Source organism: Momordica charantia (genome assembly GCF_013281855.1).
Source record: "Momordica charantia cultivar OHB3-1 chromosome 5 unlocalized genomic scaffold, Mcharantia_2.0 BLBB01000005.1, whole genome shotgun sequence".
Classification (NCBI taxonomy): domain Eukaryota; kingdom Viridiplantae; phylum Streptophyta; class Magnoliopsida; order Cucurbitales; family Cucurbitaceae; genus Momordica; species Momordica charantia.
Window position 1 is genome coordinate 15,576,524 of NW_028275163.1, and position 16,549 is coordinate 15,593,072.

A 16,549-nucleotide genomic window follows, 5' to 3' on the forward strand; every position below is an offset into this window, starting at 1 on the left:
TTCAATCATATCTTTGACTTTAAATCATGAAATTTAAAATCATTTGTTGAACATTCCTGCTAGCAAACAAGGATAAGAGAAAGTAATAAATTCTTGCAAAAATAAAAAATAAAAATACACACCCAATAAATAATAAAATTGAATTCTATTTATAGAGAAGATCTTCGACAAGACTCCCGACAATGGCATAATGGTCATTCAACTACCCATAAAACGCAACATGTTGTTTGATTAATGTGTTATTCAACACTCCTGCGAACATCTTCACGTAGGTCGGCTCTAACCTTCTAGGTTGGTCGATAAAACATAATGAACAGTTTAGCTCATCAAAACATTCTGACCTAAAGAGACTTGCACAGAGTATCATGATAAAAGATATTCTTAAATAACAATACCTTTCTTTTGTCGACACGTGGCTTGCGATAGATAGTCTCCAACAAACCTAATTAGTTCCAAACCTAAAATAATTCTTAAGCATTTGATTAAGTTGACTACCTTTCATTCCAATAAAAAAAATATAATTTAAATATGAATACTTTTATTTACTAAATGCTTGGTGAAACTAGAATTAACCTATATTATTTTTATAAAAATATATTAATAGAAGGTTGAAAAAATAATTTAAATTCATAGGACTCAAACTCGGGACCGAAGAGAGGAAGGGCACAATTACGTAGGATAGACATACCACTATACCAAATATCATTTTCTACTTGTTTCATGTAGTATTTGGGGAAACTATTAAGCATAAATTTATACTCATACGACCGGACAATCCCGAAATAATTAATATCATTAACAAAACTGTAGTTTTTCCAACAGAAATAAAACACGCTCAAAATCATTTGTTTTTGTATGTCATACATTTTCAAGATGGTCTAGGTAATTATCATGGAATACTTGAAAATTTTTATTTTTCTTGACAATTATAAAATGTCATAAAAGCATGAAAATTTTCGTAAATTGCTGTTTTTTCCCGCAAAAATCGTGCCTCCACCATTTCGTGACAGTTTTTCACTGTCATTGAAAATTCAGTTTTCGTGACAGTTTTTAACTGTCATAAAACTTACAAAATCCGAAAAATAGTGTTTTTTCCGGCCAAAAACACGCCCCCATCATTTATGTCTTTTTTTTCCTCCAAACTTTTTTATTGTTCACAACTGTCATGGAAAACCACTTTTCTACTAGTGTAAGCATCATAATGTATGAGCATGCATGTTTAATCCTAGGTTTTAATATGCATCTAGATTGTTATTTCGATCCTTGCGTGCTTCCACTACGTATGTATGTATATTTTCCATCATAAATATGAATATTTTATTCACAGAATGCGTGATGAAACTAGAATTAACTTATATTATTTTATGTTTATCATCATATCTTAATTTTTATGATTAATTAGATTTATTCACGGAAATGTGGATACAAAACAAATATATATTATTTATTTTAAATGGAAAATATAATTAAATTAATTTTTTATCGTAGTAATTTTTTTTGTAAAAATATAATAATAAAGGGTTGAAAAAATATAAATTAGGTATTTAGAGAAACAGACCATTATACCAAATACCATGTTCTATCTATTTCATGAAATTGAAACTATTAATCATAAATCTATACTTGATACGATTGGAGAATCCCGAAATAATTAATATCATCCATAAAGCTGCAGTTTTTCTGACTGAAATGAAACGCGCTCAATTTGTGACACTTTTTGTATGTCATAGATTCTCAAAATGGTCTAGGTAGCTGTCATGGAATAGTTGAAATATTTTTATTTTTCTTAACAATTATAAAATGTCATAAAACATGGAAATTTTCGTAGATCACCGTTTTTTCCAGTCAAAATCGTACCTCCACCATTTTGTGACAGTTTTTCATTGTCCTTGAAAATTTGGTTTTTGTGACAGTTTTTAACTGTCATAAAACAAAAAAAGTTACGTTTTTTCCTGCAAAAAATGCACCCCCATGATTTATGACAATTTTTTTCCTCCAAACTTTTTTACTATTCACATCTATCATGGAAGACCACTTTTCTAGTAGTGATATATCGATGAGCTATTTAATATGGGAATTCACTGAGGTTTTCTCCTCCATGTGGATGTTGAAATACTTCATCTAGAGGAGTATTTTAGTGTTGGCAGAAGGTTTCTCATACCTGTCTTGCAAGGCCTAAATAGTTCCTTCGTTGTAGTCTGTTTCGCCACCAGACTGCATATCTCCATCAATAAAGACATTCTGATGTTTGCAACAACTTGCTATCCATCTCTTTCCAATTCTTGTCGGTCATCTCCGCTGGTCTATCCCTCAATGTCTTCTGTATCTTCTTGCATGTAATAAGATTCCTTTACTTGCATCTTAAAAAAGCTGAAATTCTCTCCAGTAAACTTCAGAACTCATTCATTGTAATGGTGTGCATGATATTTATCTCACATAATTTGCAACCCTACAGCTCTGCTTGTTGGGAAATTAATGGCCCTGTATAATTTTCTCTTCCACAGGAATATCCAAACAATATGCAAATAAGGAAGAAAACTGTAAAGCACAAGAATACACAGCAAAATTATATTGGTTCACTGCTAAGGGCTACGTCTAGTCTTCCACTTAGATGTACATAATTCACTAATAATGTCGATGATTGGTTACAATAACTCTCCTCAAATTTATCCCCCAGAGGTCCCAGCAAAAGCCCCCTAGCTTATAAATATTCTAAACCCAACAATACCTAGGTACAGGAATGAGAAACTCGCAATAATCAAGATACAATACCCCGAACAACGATGATCTTGATCTCCCCAATGTGTGATGCCAACACCCGAGCCACTGCCACTAATTCGCTGCCAAATCTAAAAAACGGATGCTAAAACCCCCTTTCAACTTAGAAAACTCGAAACCCGAAAACTGCAGATTTATAGACATTGTTACTGTGCCATGACGCTACGGATGGAACGAAAATCCACCCACGCCCCAATTGACAGCACTGCAATGCTGCCTCCTCGACCTCCCATGCCTACAGCACCCACTTCACTTGATTTCTATTCCTTCTTTGTTCCGATGCATCCTGGCTTGATCTCGATTCATCCCTAGCCCGTTTCGACGTTGATTTGGCTCCACCAATCCCAACAATTTTGTCAATTCTTTGGATCAATTTCTATATAGTTATAATTATTTTATTCCATGGAGTTTTTCTTTTTAAATTGATTATTTCATATTGAGTTACATTTTTTTCGACATATATATATGGAGTTACATTACAATACAGGAAAACCATTAAAATTTTCCTTTGATTTTGAAAGGATATAACTTTTGAGACCTAGTTGTTTAGATTATGTTATTCTTAGTTAGTTTATATTTATTTATCATATCTAGATTAAGTTATTTTTATTCAAGTTTTTGGGCCTTAATTCATGCCTTTAATTTATTTTTATATGTGAAGAAAGATTGAATCTTGAAGATTGAATTTGAAGGATTTCAAAGTTGTTGAGATAAACATAAAATAAAAATAAAAAATCATAGCAGCTAGGTGCCTAAATAGGGACAACCACGCGAATAGAAAAAAAAAAAACAGGTGCTTGAATGCTTGCAACAATGCCTATAAATACATTTTTTTTAATCTAATTTGAAGGGAATTTGAAGAGTAAACACCAGAGAATGCAAAAAAGGACATGATGTGATCATATTTGGCCTCAAGCCCTTGGAATCAAGTTAAGCCAAGAAGAGAGCCCGACCGCACACAAAATGCCCACAACGTGCGTGCCTACGCCACCAACGACGATCTAAACTCACAAGACGCTGCCCCCCGTGCGCCCGCCAGCATCTAGCACGCGCACGTCTACGCCCGCGCCCCCACCTGCTGACTGGGTGTTTATGCTGAACGCACGCACTAAGCGTGGTAACAATTATATAGATGCAAGCGCACACCTGTCAGAGTAATATAAAATGGATGAAGTATCCAAGTATCGATCCTCAAGGACTTCTAAATAATTTCCAAACTCTGAAGTTTTAAAGAATAGTGAATGTTGAAATGAGTGATTCTTGTAAAATGGGAAGTGGTCACAAATAATGGTTTTGGATTTGGGATTTGGACTTATAATAATAAAACCTAGCCCGATTTACTTCAAGTTAGCCAACAAAGAATCAAGGACATGCTAAGGATAATATGCATTTTACTTTAGAAACTAACGACTACGCTTCTCACTTTACTTATGTCTAAGCAAGTTCAAAGTCCTAAGACATTCCCTAATATGTCTATTATGAGATATATCTTAGTTTTAGGATGGAAATAGTCGCAACCTCGGGTTAAGGTCCTATGTCTAGGCTACTTAAGCGGAACCCTTATGTCTAAGGCGCTCCTCTCCTTGGTTTAACCACTCAACAATGCAAATAAGCAACCTTTTCAGTATTGACTTGTTAAGACTTACAGTGGCCTTCTCTAAATCCTAACTTTTTGGGAAAACATGTTGAGCAATGAATGGAAAGCAAAAACACTACCTCTTAGCAATCCTTTTTAGACATAAAAGGCTAACTATCCATAATCGGGCTAGAGACAGGAATTTAGAAAGACATATTGAAGAAAATACAGCAAGTAAAACGGTTGAATGTGGAATGCATGTGTGAAAAACAAAAGTTAACTAACGGAGAGTTTTTATCGGGATTGAGAGCTTCGCCCTTCTCTTTCAAGCAAGGGAGAGTGTCACGTGCTCTTTCCTCCAAAAACACAACTCTCTTAACTAAAAATAAAGTAAAGGCAAAGGGAAGATAAGCAAAGTGCTAGATTCTTATATATTTGAATAAGTAGTAAATAACTAAGTACAAATGGAAACAAAACAAAGCTCAATAAAAGAATGTAAAGTACTCGGGATTTAAAAACCAAAAGCAACTAATGAAAGCAACTCAAAAGTACTTAGAAAGCAACAAAGAAACACTAAAAATGATCAAGAGAAGGAAGCAAGGCTTGATGATTTTGGTGGAGAAGTTGCTGGAATTTATAGCTGTGCAGAATTGGTTAGGTAGGTCCTAAAACGATGGTGAATCACCCATTTCCAACTCTTTTGACTGACCAAATCGTGCTCAAACTGATAGTGGAACACTTCTTCTACACGTATGCATCGGTTGGAACCACCAAAACGCATTGGAAGATGCGTTTCATTAAGGGCAAAGTTGGAAGAAAAACTGTTTTTCTGCAGGCACGCAGGCGCCTGGCGCCTCCCATGAAGCTTTTTTCGTCTTTTTGCTTCTTTTCATTAATTTGCACTCCCAAATGGTCCTAAAATGTCATAAATACAATATAAGCCAACCACAAACCATACTATATGAATTTTGCATGAATTGGAACTCAAACGACCGAGAAAAATCCGAAACAAAGCTGAAACATTGTAAAAACAGCATCTAAAACCTTCTTTTTACGCATGTAAACAAGCGTAATCACACCCCCAAACTTAACTTTTTGCTTGTCCTCAAGCAAAACTTAGCAACTTTAATCAGCTTTCTAACACATGGATAAGGAAAAGCAAAAGCAACCGAGATGTTCAATCATAAATTGTCTCAAGGAAAAGATGTCAGAGCCTACCATTCTATTGCCTTTGTAAACTTAGTCACTATAAACCAAGTTTGAAATGATAAAAACTTTTTCTTTCAAAATCTTTTTTCTCTTTCAAAAACAAAAAACGTTTTCAAATACCCCTAAGGAATCTGCACACTCCCTCCTTACACTAAGACTTTTACATCTGACAGACCGGCTACTAGCCCCTGAGGTTTCCACACACTAACATCGGTTTCAACCACAGCTACTCGTAGAAAGACTTTGAACTAACAGCTAGGTCATAAAACGACGACAATGAGAAACACGAAGTCACTTATCACCATCTTTACTGCTATTTTCAAAGTCAACACCCAACCTAAAACTAAATGGGTGTCTACAGTAGGACTCGGGAATCATAAATACATTTTCTTTAACTCTCATTGTTTTTACCGCTCTTTTCTTTCTAACACAAGTCTTTTCCCCACTCTTACTTTCTCTCAACAAGACTCTTTTTACTCTTTTGCAATTTTTTTTGATTGTTTGTTGTGTTTTTTTTTTCTTTTCAACACTTTCTTTTTTTAATAGCATTTGTTTTTCCAACTGACTCTTTTTCAAAAGAAAATAGCATGATTTTTCAAATATAAATAACACTTTATCTTTCTGAAACAACGACTCACACAACGACTGTCCCCCCCAAACTTAAGAGAGACAGTGTCCTCACTGGGAAAAGACTTTTGCATCGGATGAAAAAGGCTTAACAATACAAAGGACAAGGACTTCCTATATAGGGGCAAAGAAAAAGCTTAAAGTTTGTAAAGATCAAAAAGACATAAAAGAAAATGAGTTTATCACATAAACAAAGGAAATAGCTCAAAGCTTAGTCAGGCATAGAACAGAAAACTCAACAATCTCTTATAATCATCATCGACATGAAATCACATGCACAGCACAGATGCTTCAAAATAGGCATGTGAAAAGCTAAACTAAGGTTAAGTGAAGGCATACTTTAAGTGATCAGAAGATAAACGATACTAATTTATTCATGCTTCAACTGAGCTCGAAACATAATCAATACAAAAAAAAAAAACATGCGTAGTAATGCTAGAATATGCAAACTACGTCATTAACCAAAAGAAGAAAACACAAAAAATAGCAAAGAAGGAACCTCCCCTTCATGAAGTCGGAGGTTGTGGACTAGGATCAGTGTCAATACTGGGAGATGGATGACCAAGGATAGCAGCTAGCGCTGGAGGCCATGAAGGTAAAACCGCAAAATCCAATGAAGCCCTTAAGTTGTAGATATGTTGCACGACTTCTCGAACCTGAGAGTTTTCGAAATGCTGGAAAAACAGGGCAGGCGCCAGGCGCCTGCATAATTCTTTTTTTTTTTTTTTCAACGTTTTCACAAACATTCTCTTAATAAGAAAAACTTTATAATTAAACAAAAAGAAAATACAAGATACAAAGACTTCCTTCCTTTACTTTTGTTCTTTCAAAAACGGATAAGAAGGAAAAAACATTTTTCGCAAAAATTTATTGACCTGAAAGTTGAATAGAGGTTTTTCCTCTATCCACTGGTTCTCCAAAATACGGCTTAAGTCTTTGCCCATTTACTTTAAAAACATTTCCCTTAGAGTCAACTAGATCCACTGCCCCATATGGGTAGACTTTAAAAATTTGAAAGGGACCAGACCATCTAGACTTAAGTTTTCCAGGGAAAAGTTTCAACCTAGAGTTGAATAACAGAACCAGATCACCTTCTTGAAGATTGTTCGGCCGAAGACGCTTATCATGCCACTGTTTAGTTTTTTCCTTAAACAACTTAGCATTCTCATAAGAAAAGTGCCTGTGTTCTTCTAATTTCAACAATTGTAACTTCCTCGCTTCACCTGCAGTCAACAAATCAAAATTTAATTTCTTAGTAGCCCAAAATACTTTATATTCTAGCTCAAGAGGCAAATGACATGCTTTTCCAAAAACTAACCTATAGGGGGACATGCCGAGGGGAGTCTTAAATGCTGTCCTATATGCCCAAAGTGAATCATCAAGCTTAAAAGACCAATCCCTACGGTTAAGATTTACAGTTTTTTCTAAAATGTTTTTTATCTCCCTATTAGATATTTCGGCTAACCCATTCGACTGAGGATGATATGCTGTTGCAACCCTATGACGCACATTGTATTTAGTCAGCAACTTTTGCATAGACCTATTCACAAAATGAGCCCCCCCATCGCTTATCAGACAACGCGAGGTTCCATAATGCGTAAAAATGTGCTTTTGCAGAAAACGAATGACAACTTTGGAATCATTGGTAGCAGTTGCAATGGCTTCTATCCATTTCGAAACATAATCTACTGCTAACAATATATAAAGCTTACCATTAGAAGATGGAAATGGACCCATAAAATCTATACCCCACACATCAAATATTTCAATCTCCAGGATCGGGGTTTGAGGCATTTCGTGGCGTTTAGATATATTACCTGTCCGTTGGCATTTGTCACAAACCTGGGCAAACTTATGTGCATCTTTGAACAGAGTGGGCCAAAAGAACCCACTTTGCAAAACTTTGGCTGCGGTTTTGTGTCCTGCAAAATGTCCTCCATATGGAGACATATGACAAGCGTCTAATATCGCCTCGTGCTCTTCTTCTGCGACACACCTGCGTAAGATATTGTCAGGTCCTAGCTTATATAAAAAAGGCTCATCCCAACGATAACATCGAACTTCATTTAGAAATTTCTTTACCTGTTGCTTGTTGAACTCATAAGGAACTATTCGACTTACCAAATAATTTGCTATATCGGCATACCACGGAACTGAATCAACTCGCAAGAGTTGCTCGTCAATAAACTGTTCACGTATAACAGTTCCATCATCACAGAGCGGGGATTCCAATCTAGACAGGTGATCAGCAACTTGGTTTTCAGTACCCTTCCTGTCCCTAACTTCAATATCAAACTCTTGAAGTAACAAAATCCACCGTATCAAACGTGGTTTAGCATCTTTTTTAGCAAAAAAATATTTTAATGCAGAATGGTCAGTAAAAACAATGACTTTTGTGCCTATCAAGTAAGACCTAAACTTATCAAAGGCGAACACGACTGCTAACAGTTCCTTTTCAGTAGTAGTGTAATTGAGTTGTGCACCCGTCAGAGTCTTACTAGCATAATACACAGGATGCAAGATCTTGTTTTTACGTTGTCCTAACATAGCTCCTATTGCATAATCACTGGCATCACACATGAGCTCAAAAGGTAAATCCCAATTAGGTTCGATAATTATAGGAGCTGAACTTAGAGCAACTTTCAACATTTCAAATGATTTTAAACAGTCATCATCAAAAACAAATGGTCTATCATGTTCTAACAATTGACACAAGGGTTTAGAAATGTTAGCAAAGTCTTTTATAAAGCGGCGGTAAAATCCCCCATGCCCTAAAAAACTTCTAATCCCTTTGACATTTGTAGGAGGAGGTAGCTTTGAAATGATGTCTATCTTAGCGTGGTCTACCTCTATTCCTTGCTTGGAAATTTTGTGACCCAAAACAATACCCTCTTGTACCATGAAATGACACTTCTCCCAATTTAGGACTAGGTTTGTTTGTTCACATCTCTCCAATACTCTCTCCAAATTAACTAAACAAGCGTCGAAAGAATTTCCAAAAACAGAAAAGTCATCCATAAAAACTTCTAGAATATTTTCTACCATGTCAGAGAAGATGGCCATCATACACCTCTGAAAAGTCGCGGGTGCATTGCATAGTCCAAAGGGCATTCGCCTAAAAGCGAACGTACCATACGGACACGTAAATGTTGTCTTCTCTTGGTCTTCTGGAGCAATAGTAATTTGATTATAACCCGAATATCCATCTAAAAAACAATAGAAATCCTTACCTGCCAGACGGTCGAGCATCTGGTCAATAAACGGGAGAGGAAAATGGTCTTTCTTTGTTACCTTGTTGAGTTTGCGATAATCAAAGCAAACTCTCCACCCGCTCACAGTTCGGGTTGAGATGAGCTCATTCTCCTCGTTGGCCACCACGGTTATACCCCCTTTCTTTGGTACACACTGTACTAGGCTTACCCAGCTGCTGTCGGATATTGGGTATATAACACCGGCGTCAAGCCATTTAAGAATTTCTTTCCTTACAACCTCTTTCATCTTCGGGTTCAACCGCCTTTGACTCTCAATAGAGTTCTTAGCATCTTCTTCCAATAGAATTTTGTGCATGCAAAAGGCTGGGCTTATCCCTCGGATATCTGCTATCGTCCATCCAATGGCCTTTTTGTGCTTCTCCAAAATCTGCAATAAAGAATATTCATTAGTAGGTGATAAATTGGAAGCTATAATAACTGGTAAAGTGTCGTTATCCCCTAGATACGCATATTTCAAATGCGACGGCAATGGCTTCTGCTCCAACGTGGGTGGTTCCACTATGGACGGAAGTAACGACTTGCATTCTTCTTTTTGTATTTTTTCAATAGGATTAGCCACATCTTCTGGTCCTTCTGCTATCTTATCAAGCTCTTCTTCAATCTCTGTAACTAATAAGTCATAAAACTCATCAAACATAACAGGATTCAAGCTATTTATAGCAGAGCACTCTTCAAAGTCTCCTGGTAATTTCATGGCGTCTAGAACGTTAAATTTAACTTCTTCATTATTTACCCTCATTGTAATTTCTCCCTTCCTCACATTAAAAACTGTATCCCCAGTGGCTAGAAATGGTCTTCCCAAAATAATGGGAACGTCTAAGTCTGCCTCGCAATCTAGAATGATAAAGTCCGCAGGGAAAATGAATTTGTCCACCTGGACTAAAACATCTTCTATCTTTCCCTCAGGTCTTATGATAGATCTATCTGCTAGTTGGAGGGTAACCGTAGTAGGTCTAGCTTCTCCTATGCCTAAAGATTTGAAAACTGATAATGGCATAAGATTAATGCTAGCGCCTAGATCACGTAATGCCCTACCTAAGTTTTTTCCTCCTATGGAACATGGAATGGTAAAACTGCCAGGATCATTACATTTCATGGGTAGCGGGCTGCCTACAGCTTCACTACTACATTTTGTCATGGCTACCAGTTCATGCTCTCCTATTTTTTTCTTCCTAGAAACTATATCTTTCAAAAGCTTAGCATAATTTGGCATCTGTTCTAGAGCATCTACTAATGGTATATTTATATGCAGTTGTTTTAAAATATCTAAAAATTTTCTAAACTGGGAATCATTATTTTTCTTAACTAATCTTTGTGGAAACGGGGGAGTAGGGGTAAAAGAAGGCTGTACCTGTGGAGGAACACTCGGGGTGTCCTCATTACCTTTTCTAATATTTTCTTTTTCTGGTGTTGTTGGATTTTCTGGTATCTTTACAATTGGTTCAGTGGACGGAATCTGTACATCTATTGTTGGCATTGTTGGTCCATCATATGCCAGTCCACTCCTGAGGGTGACAGCTTTGCACTGTTCTTTCCCTTCTCGTTTTGGTAATTCAGTATGGTCTGGGAAAGAACCTTGTGGTCTATTCTTCAATTCATTGGCGAGCTGTCCCAATTGGGTCTCGAAATTCCTCATTGATGCCGCTTGGGATTGTATCACTGCGTCGGTTCGGGCCATGTACTCCTTCATCATATTCTCAAGATTTGAGTTGTTATTTTGAACTGGTGGAGTCTGTGTTCTCTGATTGTACTGCTGTTGCGGTGGTGGGATGTATTGCTGTGTAGGTGGAACATAGGGCTGCTTGTTCTGCTGGCTCTGCCCTTGATTAAAACCGCTCGAACCTCCTTGTCCTCCCCATGAGAAATTAGGGTGGTGCCTCCAACCTGGGTTGTAGGTGTTCGAATGTGGGTTAAAGTTCCTATTGTTCCTATGTCCTACATAAAAAATAGAAGCAGGGTTATGTGGACAATTATCATAAATATGGTTTTCACTGCAAAATGAACAAATGAGATCGTTGACTTGGCAAACAGGGGCAGGAGTGCAATAATCCGACTGCACAGGTTGTATCGGCGTGGCTAATGGATTTTTTATTCCCAATGCCATCTCTTTTAGCCTCTGGTTCATTGTAACCATCTCTTTCTGCATCGAGGTCGCAATGTCCAGAGCCAAAACTCCAGCTGGATCTTGCTTCTTTGGTGCTGCCCTAGATCTTTGCGAACACCATAGTTCGTTGTGTGAAGCTAAGTCATTTAGGATGTCAACTATCTCGTTGAATGTCTTCTTTGTAAAGGCTCCGTTGGCAGCATTGTTTAGCATCATCTTAGTAGGATGATCTAAACCTCTAAAGAAATGTTCTATCTGGATGCATGCCGGCAAGCCATGGTTCGGACATTTCCTGATTAGTTCTTTAAATCTCTCCCACGCCTCGTGAACAGGTTCACGATCATACTGTCTAAAGGAGATGATCTCCTCTCTGATATCAGCGTGGCGAGCAGGTGGGAAGAATTTTGTTAAGAACTTCTCCACTAACGACCCCCATGTGGTGATGGATCCCGGTGGAAATGCATTGAGCCATGCTCTAGCTTGGTCCTTCAAAGAAAATGGAAAAAGTGTTAGTCTCAGAGCATCGTCTGTTATACCAGGTAATCGAAATGCATTTGCAATTTGAATGAATGATTTCAGATGATCATGTGGATCCTTATGTTCCTGCCCTCCAAAATGTCCAATTGTCTGCAACATTTGGAACATCATTGGTTTAAGCTCAAAGTTTGCGTGGGCTGGAATAGGGTTGACTATCCCTGAATCAAAGTTTGCGTGAGCTCGGGAATTGGTCTGATCGACACTGCACAGGACAAAGAAGAATTCAAGTTAGATATGAAAAGACAGAGTAGAAAGATCTAAAGTTGCAAAAACAATTGTAACGACCTTATACCTAAATTCCCAAACCTAACAGGAACGTCAAAGAAGGGACGACCAGACTCGTTCTTTGCCAACCATTCTCCAGAGGCAAAGAACCATTTCCCCACCCATCCTTTGATGGAGGTCAGCCCTTTGACTATACCACCCGCACTCTTCCTTGCACACATGTAGTACCAACATGGCTTCTTAGCTATCCTTTTAGCTTCAAAGCACCCTAGAAGCTGTTCAACATCTAGCAGATCAGCTTCGTCCTCTTCTCGAGCTCGCAACCAAAAAAGGATGGCCAAAGCAAAAATGACACCCCATCTGTTGGGGACCACTTGAGCAGGAGCCAGTCCAGTTCGGTTTAGGAACTCCTGGGCAAAAGGGTTAAGGGGAAGTCTGAGGCCGTACTCAAACATTTTTAAATAGAGAGTGACCCATCCCTCTGGAGGATTGTCAGCTCTTTCCCCTTCCTCTGGAATTCTAAGGATGATGTCAGCCGAAATACTAAACTCCCTACGGAGGGGTCCAAGATAGTGCTCAGGCATTTTTGAAGGGTATTCCAAACCCTGGCTCGAGGTGGAAGTGTCGCTATCTTCCCCATCGTCGAAAAACCTAAAATGCTCTACCTCTTCTAGGTTGGACAACCTACGAGCTAAATCCTCCCCAGAGTCACTTGGCTGAGGAGGCGAACTACTTATAGTCCGACCTACGCTACTTAAGCTATCACTACTGGAGGGGGAGGACATGAAAACCACCATATTTGAAATAAAGAAGTAAAACGAGAGTGACTGACCTACGAAGGGTTCGAGCTGGTTTCAAATCGAACTCCAAAAATTCAGGGAACGTAAGGTTTGACCTGAAGTCTCGGAACTATTTATAGCTAATCGGAAAAACCTCTACAACGTACAAGTGTAATGAACGAGCGGCCAAGATCATCTCGAAATTCGTAACGACGGAATACTCGAGTGCTTCGACAGCCTGGCAGATCGAAACATCTTCCACAACGTTCATATTTCCTCTACAAATAAAAGATTGCCACGTGTCCTAAATTGAATCAGGTAATTTCTCTGCCAGATCGAGATCGAACCTGACAGTGAGGGGGCCAATGTTTGGGGATAAAAATACCCTGGACACGTGGAGGACGCTCATTGGTGTTCAGGAAATAAAAGAAGTATCCCAGGTCCACATCGAACCCATCGAGGAGACTGGGTTTGCCCATAAATAAGGCTAAATGTAAAAAGCCCCGGTTCGACCTGGACGGGTTCGATATGCTCAAACCCGACAGGTTCGACATAAAAAAGACAAAGGTAATCGCCGGTCGTGAGCACTGTCGAACCCGCCACCTATAAATAGAGTGCTTCATTTCACAGTCAGGTATCGAATCTCACCTCAAACTTAATATCGAGTCCGACCAGAATTGACTTGAGCGTTGAAGAGTTTGCCCTCTTGTGCAGGTTTACTCTTGGTATTTAGGTCAAGCCGAGGACCGGGTTCGAGCTTGATTCGTTAAACAGCTTACTGCAATTCTTTGCATAAACATGACCCATCTGAATTCCTCTTGATTTTGAATACCCATTTACAACCTATTACTTTCGTATCTGGAGGTTGAGACACAAGATCCCAAGTACTATTATTCATTAAAGTTGTATACTCATCATGCATAGCTTTTCTCCAATGGTCATGTTTCAAAGCCTCAGTGACTGTCGGTGGTTACCATAAGATGGCAATTACCAATAGAGCTTGATTCAGTGATAGTGAGACTTGGTTCATTCATACAAGTAGCAGCAGGATCAGATACCTCTGTGGGGGAGGATGAAGAATTTGGGGTGGGGAAGTGATTGGGAGAGGAAACATTAGATGGGGGATTATGATTGGGTAATGAAGACGCCATAGGGGAAGGGGAATCGGACATGGAAGAGGTAGTGGGAGACACAAGTAAAGGAATAGAAGAGGTTATAGAGGGGGAAATAAAGGAAGAAGGTTGAGGAGATAATGCTGTAGAAAAGGGAAAAAAGTTTCATCAAAAGTAACATTTCGAGAGATATAAACGCGACCACTTGAAGAAAGCACTTGAAACCTTTGTGAATATTACTGTAGCCCAAGAAAGCACATGGAACAGAACGAAAGTCAAGTTTGTGATTATTATAGGATCGGAGACAAGGGAAGCATAGATAACCAAATACTTTCAAGGAAGAATAGTTTGGTTTCTGTTTAAAAAGAATCTCCAAGGGATTGAAACCATCCAAAACCGGTGTAGGAAGCCTATTAATTAAGAAAACAGCAGTAGAAAATACGTCATCCCAAAACTCTAAAGGCAAACAGGCATGAGATAGAAGTGTAAGGCTAATATCAACTATATGTCTATGTTTTCGTTCTATGATTCTGTTTTATTGAGAAGAATATGGACAGGAAAAGCTATGTTCAATACCATGTGCTTTTAAAAAAGGAGTGAAAGTTTTAAATTCACCTCCACCATCAAATTGAAAGCAAATAATGGAGGTACCAAAAAGTTTCTCAACATGAAGTTTAAAGCTAAGAAAAGCTTGAAATGCTTCTGACTTATTATGAAGAAAATAAATCCAAGAGTAGCAAGAATAAACATCAACAAAGTTTATGAAATAACGAAATCCATTACGTGAAGATTTATGTGCTGGACCCCATAAATTAGAGACAATGAGTTGTAATGAAGCTGTGTAAGAAGTTTATGATAAAGTGTAGCATGACTTTTACCAATAGCACATGCATTGCAAAAATGAGAAATTTTTATTTGAGCTGAACATAGAACATTGTTTTGAACTTGGTTTACAATTGAAGGAGATGCGTGACCAAACCTCTAATGCCACAAATCTGAAATAGACACGGAGTTACCAGAAGGGAAAGACGAGGATGAGCGATTCACAGAATTTAGGACTTGTGATGATGCGGAATTGGCGTTGTGCCACTACAACAATTGTCACCTTCAATGTAAGTTAGTCATTTATAAACAATGTCGGTTGACTAAATAATGTCGGATTTACAGTGAGGTGCCTTATTTTCCGGAAATGTCATACTTGATGTCGGTTAAGAATCGACATTAAAATGTACCAATTAATGTCGGTTAGAAAACGTCATGGTAATACAAGAGAAATAGGCGCGCACGAATCGTTTTAAAATAACGTAATTTGGAAATTGAAAAACAACGTCGTTTGCATTTTAAATTAAAGCTAACATTAAATACATTCGAGATGAAGAAGAAGCCATGATCAATATACTCACGTTGTTAGACAATGAGCTCTGATACCATATCCATATTCATGGGGTTCCATCTCAAAACCAATTAGTAATGAGAGGAGTAGCCCATGTATATTATAAATCATTATTAGGTCCCCTATCTTTTCAATGTGAGATCCTTAACATTCGAGACACATTGAAATGATTATTCACAACGCTAAATAATCAAGCATCGAAAACAGTTTATAGACATGGTTAGGTGAATCTTACTCCTAAGCATCCACAATCCCATTAGAAAAAAGTCGTCTAACCACAACTAGAGCCAAACAAGCTTTCTATACACTCTTCCAAGTCATACAACAGCACACAAACTGATGATGGTGGCCAACAAGATCAGTAAGGTGGAAATATTAAATTACAGCGAGAGATCCCTAAAAAATTGGGTTTAGTTCATGGGTAATGGGAAAAAATATAGTGGGTAAAAGAGAGAAGAAACCCATTTGGTAAAAAACCCTTAGAAAGTCCTCGGAAATCTCCAGCTGAGTGAGAAAAACCAGTGGCTCAAGCTTCCTTCCATTGACTTCTTTTCGAAATGGGGACAAATTTCCTTGTCTTCAGCACCTTCGAGAATAATTCCTTCCTTGTGATCTATCTTGTCGACTTGCTCAATAGAAGCTTCTATAATGTGTTTAATTTAGGGCAATGCGCATGCTTTGTACGGATGTGGCTCAAATTCGAGTATAGAAAAGTTACTGCACTGTCCAGATTTGAAACTGCAACAAATGCTCTAGCATGGCATATTGTGGCACAACAAAACTCCAGTTTTTCTCCTCTATTTCAGTTGCACTTTGTCAACCTTTCTGGATTCTGCACAATTAAACCAAAATTAGCGAAATAAGCAAGATTTTGTGGAAATCAAGAAAATGAGGATTTAGAACATGGAAATAAACTTTTTCACTCAATCTCTAAATT

At 37.9% G+C, this 16,549-nt stretch overlaps 1 protein-coding gene and 1 non-coding gene across 2 annotated transcripts; one reads left to right on the forward strand and one right to left on the reverse strand.

Moving 5' to 3' along the window:
* Positions 1-2,758: 2,758 nt before the first annotated feature.
* LOC148211423 (uncharacterized) lies at positions 2,759-14,258 on the reverse strand. Its single transcript, XM_088124415.1, has 6 exons — positions 14,082-14,258; positions 12,396-12,738; positions 10,585-10,692; positions 8,162-9,732; positions 7,116-7,663; positions 2,759-2,849 (listed from the first exon to the last, which is right to left on the reverse strand). Exons 1-6 carry the CDS (start codon positions 14,256-14,258, stop codon positions 2,759-2,761), a joined length of 2,838 nt encoding a protein of 945 aa, XP_087980541.1.
* On the forward strand, positions 11,838-11,944 carry LOC148211424 (small nucleolar RNA R71). Its single transcript, XR_015791169.1, has one exon. It is a non-coding gene; the product is annotated as a small nucleolar RNA R71 (small nucleolar RNA).
* Positions 14,259-16,549: the final 2,291 nt, after the last annotated feature.

What these genes read in the sequence shown, in the direction of transcription:
- LOC148211423 (XM_088124415.1), bottom strand. Translation starts at nt 14,258, where the DNA reads ATGGCGTCTTCATTACCCAATCATAATCCCCCATCTAATGTTTCCTCT. An exon ending in TTGGTAATTGCCATCTTATG is followed by an intron (nt 12,739 to 14,081) that starts GTAACCACCGAC and finishes CCTTTTGCCCAG; the next exon opens with GAGTTCCTAAACCGAACTGG. An exon ending in TGTTAGGTTTGGGAATTTAG is followed by an intron (nt 10,693 to 12,395) that starts GTATAAGGTCGT and finishes ATATACCATTAG; the next exon opens with TAGATGCTCTAGAACAGATG.